This window comes from Poecilia reticulata, linkage group LG7 (genome assembly GCF_000633615.1).
Source record: "Poecilia reticulata strain Guanapo linkage group LG7, Guppy_female_1.0+MT, whole genome shotgun sequence".
In the NCBI taxonomy this organism is placed as follows: Eukaryota; Metazoa; Chordata; class Actinopteri; order Cyprinodontiformes; family Poeciliidae; genus Poecilia; species Poecilia reticulata.
The window spans coordinates 27,277,117-27,285,113 of record NC_024337.1 but is presented as its reverse complement, the minus strand read 5'-3'; the positions used below and the strand labels follow the sequence as shown (position 1 = coordinate 27,285,113).

Sequence of the window (7,997 nt, the reverse complement as noted above, 5' to 3'; positions counted from 1 at the left end):
AACAGGACGGCCAGGGAACCATTGGCCCCTCCACTTTACCGCCCTACCCATTTTTATTTGTTATTTGGGTTCCATCTCCTAACAGGCGTAGGGCAAAGTGTCAATGGAAACGCGACATGACCTGGTTGTCTTCTATGTTAAAAATGTAACATAAAAAAGCTGTTAATTTACGGAAAAAATTCTGCTGGAAATTCCGTAAAAAAACAGAAAATGTACTGGCAGAAAATTACCAGTACATTTTCCTGTTTTTTTACGGAATTTTTTTTTACTGTGTGAAATAAGATTAGTTGTTTATCAAACCATGTTCAAGGTGCAGCTCAGGATTTCCAGTATTAAAAAGAGGGTTAACTTTTTGTCTCGGTCTGACACAATTGTAACTTATGTTGGACACCTAAGCTCTAGAGGTCCATGAAACACCAGCAAGTGTTAAATCTGGGACCTAAGAAAATGAAATAAAAAATAAATTTAAATAAAATTTAAAAAAAATATGAAAAGGTTGTCGGTGTGTAAGCAATGTCTCATTGACCCAAGGTGTTAAGAGCAATGGATGACTATTTATTTCAAACAGACAAACGAGAAAGATAGCAGAAAGAAAATTAAAACAATTAATGAAGTCCATTGGCATGCAATTTTACATAATTTGTTCAGAAAGGAGCATATAGAAGATACAAGATCTTATGATTCCCTGGCCTTCTCATACTCGCCAACTTACAAACGTTTAAATCTACCCCCACCAGATAAACTCTTAAATTATTTCCACAAATTGCCCCTTTAGAAAGTGCTGAATCAGTCTCAGAATCTTCTCTCATTGGATAGTCTCAGAAAATCTACAAGAACAACCATGATGCTCATCTCATCGTTACAGGTCGGGGTCAAAGCGTAGGCCGACTGGTAAATTGAGAGTTTCTCTTTGTGACGAAGCTCTTTCTTCACCATGACAGACCGGAGCAGCAGATCTGAGAGCAGATCAAGCTAAATTCCATTTATCCTTTCCCCACTCCATCCAACCCTGACTCAACAAGTCACCACTTTTATAGAGTTTGGAGTTTGATTTTAACCATCTTGTACAGGACTTTGTGACTCTCTTTATTGGTAGAGGCATTTTATAAGTAAACTTTGCGTTCGTACTGATCCTGCAACAATGCCTAACCGTGTTGCTTTAACTTCTGGAATCTTGGTCATAGAGACAGTTTCCCAAGGTTGAGAAAACCATACACTACCCCCATGTCAAGTTAGGCTTGTGGTGAGAAAATTTTATACTCAGACTGGGCTTTCCTGCTTCACCATTTAACTTGTAGTATCAATCACTTATTCCATTTTATAGTTTTTTTATGCAGTTACATTTATATCACAGAACTAATAGTAAAGCAACAATTCATCCCAAATGTCAAATCCTATCTGTACTTACACGATAGTTATGAGAAGGTTAAAAGTTTCTGCTGCAAACATCTTGCTGTCAGATACGCTTCACCTTCAGGGATCCAGTGAAGTTTTGTGGCTTAAGGAGTCACAAAACTTGTACATCGGTGTACAACTACATATTTCCTGCTGAAAGAAAGGGACTCATTTACAAAGAGATTTTTAAAAACTTTGGATATCACAACTGAAAAAGTGGCTTAAGTCTTTCAGTTTCACTTATGATGTTTCTTGAGTTAAAAATATTATGATTTACTGTCAACTAAGCACCCCGATACACACAATGAACCTAATTGGGTTTTTTTTTTCTTGGAATAAAAGAATTTATTGTGCACGTATTTTTTGTCTTTTACTTGAATCATCACACAAGAAAAGAAAATACACATACAGTGAGTAATCTGGCATGCGGTAGGAGCTCACAAAAGAAACGAAAGCAAATTCCACATTTCGCCGTAAATCATCAGAAAGTGTCATGTTTCTATTTGCACAGATGGCTAAAGACCAATATAAATCCAGTGTGTGCTTATTACCTTCGCTGTGGGATCGGTCATTTGTGGACACGGACTGCTTTACACCTCCTAAAGCTTGTGAGTGTTTCCTCGAATGGGCACATAACGCATCGGTAAATGCTGCACACATTCAGCCGACGAACAGCTCTTCCTGACTGAGGTTCTCTGCGTTTTTATGCGTGGCTGAATAAGATGATTACAGAGTGAAAAGCCACACAACGTCCAGATTTACACCATTCAACCCCACACGGCTTAGCTCTACATATGCGGTCTCCCATTGGCTAAAAGACAGTGACGCATAAGGAAGAAGGCTTCAACGTTTTAAATATGTACATAATATATATTTTTATTTATTTCCTTTTTGCTTTAGATATTCTAAATTTTGTTTAATGTCAACAAGACACGTTTTATTAGAAATGCAAGATGAAAAGGAAAAGAAATGGAGGCAAACATGTAGCTGTACAACTCTTCACCACTGGAGGTCGCCCTAACGCTTTTATGCAAGTAATATGGATTGATGTTTGGATCCAGAAGTAGGCAGTCTGAAGCCTTTCAGTGAAATCATAATTAAAAAAAAATAGAATACACATAACATTGAGGATCGCTTGTCATACTTTAAACACCTTTTGAATAACAGCTTTTAAGAGATCATTTCTGTATTATTTTTTAATATTCTGATAAAAGTCTTGTCTGCAAGCAGAAGATCATCACAAACATTAACAAAAGGTTGCAAACATGAATGTGTACGTAACTAATCGGTACATCAAGGTTAATAAACACAGACAGCGTTTCAATAATATTCTGATGTATTGAATATGACAATCAGTTTGTCCTCTGTTAAACAGACATAGAAGTGAGGTTTCTTCAATAATCTTTGTTTTTGTTTTTTTTTTGTGTGTGTGTTTTTTTGTTGTTTTTTTACATTGCGCTCCATATAAAATGTATAATAGATCTTACAGGTCTGACTCAGAGCCACTTGCATTATGTGAAGCGACCTTCCAGCGGCTGAGCCCATCTAAATACTTCCTCACGCGCAGACCGTTTGTGCGCAAGGTTGCAACACTGATAGTCACTGGATTTCTCTAATGTGAGCTAAGAGGAAGTCTGGATCGCATGTCAACTTTAACGAGAATAATTACAGTAAGATTTTAACTTCTCTTTTTCTTTATGTTTGAGTTTTATTTGGAAACCTGGCCTTTGAAAACATGTTTAAAGAATGACGCGAATTGAATTATTTCGGAAAATCTCCGTCCGACAGGCGAACATGAGGACAGGGTTGCACTTGTTTCTGCAATCAACAGATGCAGATTTAATTTTGCCTCTCTATGAGACCTCTCTTCTCTGCGAACTTCTACACAATTATTAATAAAATTAAAAAAAACTTTTATGCTGTAAAACAAACATGACTTTATCCAAACAACATTAATTATTGTAAAAGCAACAAGTAAATCAGTTTCCTTAAATTTGCGGGATTTTATTCTTGACGTTTGCAGCCTCGTTTTTTCGTGAATTGGTGCACAGTTTTTCCTTCTTGGACAGAACAGTCAGTCCATTCGGTCTGTTTCTCCTGCGTACCAGGTTCACTAACTGGTTGTTTGATGACAATATGTTGTCTAATTACCATCACAAACCTTAATGAATCTTATTAGGTAGATTATCAGTACCAGGAAATACATTCGCTACCTTCCTGGTTGTGAAGATTGTGGAAAAATGCGAGTTAATCTATTGAATTGACTCATGAGTAAAAAAAAACTTGAGTGTACATGTTTGTGGGGTTTTCTTTTTAAATCAGCCCTTTATTCAGGTCAGGTGTGTGGGAGAAGGGAAACTCCTGAAACATGTGGGGCAGGCCTACCTGAGGACTGACTGGATTAAAGTATTTCATTGACAATTTCACATAGATTTCCAAATAAAGGCATCCATAAGATAGAACCTTCAGCGTAATATGAAACCAAGAAAAAGGAAAGTGGGTTAAAAAAATTTCAATCAATACTGTATTCTATTTTTTGTAGCTTTGTTGTCTGAAGAGTTGAGTTTAAGCTATTTTAAGCCCAAAACAATTTTTAGAATAAGAAAATAAGACAAAAATCTGAAATTATTCAATATGACAAAAATAAAAAAAAAACAACAGTCTCACAAAGACACTAACAGGTTTCTGGATGGAATTGGTGAGCTAATTTGTATCAGCTGTTCTGGAACAGACACTTTAAAATGTGCAGGGCAGCGTTAATGTCTTTATAACAGTACAATATAGACAAATGTTTTCATCTCATTGTGCTATTTTCACTCTGAAGTTCATCACATTTCTGGATGTTCTGTGTTTCAATAAAAGTTGAGTATGCAGAGGTTTTTAGCGTGGCCACAACCAGGCACATGCAGAGAGGGGGGCTAGGGGGGCTTGAGCACCTGCCCCTTTAGTGGTCTCTGCACGGCCCTGGCCACAACGGCATGAAAGTGATAACATCTATGTGTGGTGGGTTTAAGAAAAAATAGGCTGCTATGTTTGAGCACAACAGAATTTCTTTTTCCTCTGATGTTTGGCTCAACTCTTCTCTGTGGAGGTCGGCCGTCTCTCTGCTGATGGCTGCTTCTTCCTGAAGGAGATCCGTCCAGGAGTTCTGGTGCCGCTCACAATGCAGACGGTTCTCCTCACCGTTCACCATGTCAGCCACAATCGCCTTCTCCTGTTTCCCTGAGAGAGGCAGAGTTTGGGAGTGACTAGTTACATTTACTCGATTGCATATACTTTTTGAAAAACAAATGTACTCTTACGGGTATTTCTTACTATGCTGAACTTTTTACTTGTACAGGTGCTGGTCAAAAAATTTGAACATTATGAAAGTGTTTATTCAAATCAGTAATTCCATTCAAAAAGTGAAACTTGTATATAACTTGTTTGCTGGCCAATTAACAGGGATACCATGATCCTCAAACCGGGTACTGGTGCTTTGGCACAGTGAGTAGGTGATAAGTTCTGTTGGAAAAGTAAATCTGCTTCTCCATAAAGTTGGTCAGCAGTAGGGAGCATGAGGTGCCCTGAAACGTCCTGGAAAGTGGCTGCATTGTTCTTGGACCTCAGGAAACACAGTGGACCAACACCAGCAGATGACACGGGACCCAAACCATCACTGACTGCGGAAACTTGACTGTTCCTCAAGCAACGTGGATTCTCTGCTTCTCCTCTCTTCCCGCAGACACTGGGACCTTGATTTCTAAAGGAAATGCAAAATTTACTTTTATCAGAGAACATAACTTTGGACCACTCGGCAGCAGTCAAATGCTGTTTGTCTTCAGCCCAGGTGAGACGCTTCTGATGCCGTCTCTTGTTCAAGAATGGCTTGATACAAGGAAAGTGACAGGTCTTGTCTTGCACACATCTGTGTGTGGTGGTTTTTGAAGCACTGACTCCAGCTGCAGTCCACTCGTTGCGAATTTTTCCCACATTTTTAAATGGGTTTTGTTTCACAATCCCCTCCAGGATGCGGTTATCACAAATGGTTGTCCACCTTTTTTCTACCACATATTTTCCTCCCCTTCACCTCTCTACGAATGTGCTTGAACACAGAGCTCTGTGCACAGCCAGCCTCTTTAGCAGTGACGTTTGTGTCTTGCCCTCTTGTGCAAGGTGTCAAAGGTCATCTTTTGGACAACTGTCAGTTCAGCAGTCGTCCCCATGGTTGTGTAGCCTGCAGAACTGGACTGAGACACAATTTAAAAGCGTTTGCAGGTGTTTTGGGTTAATTAGCTGATTGGAGCGTGGCACCAGGGTTCTTCAATATTTTCACAATATTCAACTTTTTTGAGATACTGAATTTGGAGTTTTCATCAGTTGTGAGTTACAATTGTCAACACTAAAAGAAATGAAAATTTTAAATATGTCAGTCTGTACATAATGAATGAATGCATATAATACAAGTTTTACTTTTTGAATGGAGTTACTGATTTAAATCAACTTTTTCATGATACTCAAATTTTTTGACCAGCATCTGTACTCAGGTAATTTAATTATGAAGTATCGCTACTCTTTATTTGAACAAAATTGTAATTTTGTCTTTAAAATACCAAAATTTCCACTTAACTTTATACTTTTTTCCATCTAGTTTTTGTGATCGGTTACTCACATGATCAATAATCATGTGATAATTGATCATTTATCACATAATGGATTGTTTGGGTATACATTTCACTTTTTAAAAATATACGTTGATTTATTTTCTACCCTAACATTTCCTCTTTCCATTCTCTGTATATGTGCACCGATTTATTGACCAGCCGATTTATCTGTGCCAATTTAATTATGGGAGATTGGAGATCGCACGATTTTTTTTATCTTATAAACCATGTCAAAATTTCTTAAAATCAATCAGTGTCCTTTGCTCTTCTATGAGGTTTATCTGGGTTGTGGAAAAATTAATACACTGGCCCACCAAGTCATGTTAACAATAATTACTCCACTGTTGCCAGTTCAGCAACTTCCCTGCAATATTGAGCAACTTTTCAGACAAAAGAATGGTATTAGCCAAAATCAGAATCGGCAGGTTAGGCTTTTTAAAAGATTGGTAATCTGCTATCAACCATAAAACTGCAATCGGTGCACCCCTAATTTTCTCCTCTCCAGCTTTAAGTTGATGCTTTTGTAACATTTGTTTTCGTTATGTCATTTTTGTCATGTAAATGGATGAAGAAAAAGCAATATAGGCTTTGCAGATTAGACAATATACATTGTCTAATGCTACATGCAAGAATTGACTCAACACAAAATAGACAGCACATATCATAGATCGGTTAGGCTAATGCCAAAATAATTCTTATCGGCCTCGGCTTTAAAAAAACCTGTATTGGTCAGTCTCTACACATGACCAAACAAGTACCATATGGTCAACCATATCCCCCTCTTGAAACACATTCACAAATGATACAAAGGTATAAATAGTCATTCCAGTTTTGTTTTGTTTTTTGTATTAAACTGCAGTGGTGGGAAGTAACGAAGTACAAGTACTTCGTTACTGTACTTAAGTACAATTTTTGTGTATCTGTACTTAAGTAGATTTAATAATGGATACTTTCTACTTTTACTCCACTACATTTTACAGTAAGTATCTGTACTTTCTACTTCACTACATTTCTACAAACTGTCGCGTTACTCGTTACATCCAAGTCGCGTTGCGCTTTTTTTCCCCGTTAAAATGTTAAATTCAGGGATTTAAGGTGGCGCCGTAAAATCCGAGCAATAACGTGACTTAGTGTCTGTTGTCACCCATCGGCTCCACCTCCGCCGATTCCTCAGTGGTTTCCTCTGAGCGTCAGTAATATAATAGCGCTGCATAAATCATAAGATATGGCGACATGTAAAATCAGCAGCGCTTCGCTTTCACAGATGGTTGGACTTCGGTCACTTGGAAGGAAAGCTTAAAGAAAGGTAAGCTCCGTGGACGTGATGCTAGCAAAGCTAGCTGTACTGACTGAGACACATGTTGCATCTGAGATGAAAAATAGTTGTCACTCATGCGCTGAATTACTGTGTGGAGGTGTTGACTGAGGTGTTGCAAATATGGGACAACGCTGGTACCAAAGTGCAATATAGTAATATGACATTCATGGACGATCCGATTCTTCTGGACGGATCTTGACTAAAGTCCTATAGTGCTGAAGCCTCACTGAGAGCCGTTCTTTGTTCTTGTAATGCTCTGMGTACACTGCAGTAGCTATTTTATTTCATTAAAATATCTTTATATTGGCGAATAAATAAAACAAGAATGTAGCAACACAGAGCATGCTCATTGCTCTTTGTTTTCCTCACCTGTCATGGTGGTAGACATTGCAGCAGGAGGGAGGATGAGAACAGTCACGGTGCTCCTCCTGCTTGGTTACTTCTTGCTTATTGGGCCTTGGACAGTGTTCATAGTTGAGTGYTGTTAATTGCTATGTTTAATGGTGCAGACAATTATTATTTCTGACATTGGCAATATGGGCAACCGCCCAGGGTGTTATTTTTTTTAGGGATGGCAGGAGACCTCTGTGTATTGTGGCACAGAGATGAAAGCAAAACAGAATGAAGAAGAGTTTGAATTG

The 7,997-nt window shown here is 38.2% G+C and overlaps 2 protein-coding genes across 6 annotated transcripts in view; one reads left to right on the top strand and one right to left on the bottom strand.

Moving 5' to 3' along the window:
* Window positions 1-2,188, bottom strand: part of c1galt1la (core 1 synthase, glycoprotein-N-acetylgalactosamine 3-beta-galactosyltransferase 1, like a) — a 15,821-nt gene extending 13,633 nt beyond the window's left edge. The window contains exons 1-2 of one of the 3 annotated variants that reach the window (XM_008413651.2): window positions 1,947-2,188; window positions 1,409-1,548 (exon numbers count right to left, since the gene is read on the bottom strand). Coding sequence is in view for 1 of the 3 variants with exons in the window: in XM_008413650.2 (XP_008411872.1) it covers window positions 1,947-1,967 (21 nt within the window). In the remaining 2 variants the exon portion in view is untranslated. The remainder of the gene's footprint in view (window positions 1-1,408; window positions 1,549-1,946) is intronic. The other 2 variants (XM_008413652.2, XM_008413650.2) reach the window with 2 other exon arrangements.
* A 727-nt stretch (window positions 2,189-2,915) lies between these two features.
* Window positions 2,916-7,997, top strand: part of b4galnt1a (beta-1,4-N-acetyl-galactosaminyl transferase 1a) — a 19,668-nt gene continuing 14,586 nt past the window's right edge. Inside the window, exon 1 of one of the 3 annotated variants that reach the window (XM_008413646.2) lies at window positions 2,916-3,065. In XM_008413646.2, the coding sequence (XP_008411868.1) occupies window positions 3,039-3,065 (27 nt within the window). In that variant the 5' untranslated portion in view covers window positions 2,916-3,038. Of the gene's footprint in view, window positions 3,066-4,850; window positions 5,225-7,325; window positions 7,345-7,997 lie in introns of those variants that run through there. The other 2 variants (XM_008413645.2, XM_008413648.2) reach the window with 2 other exon arrangements.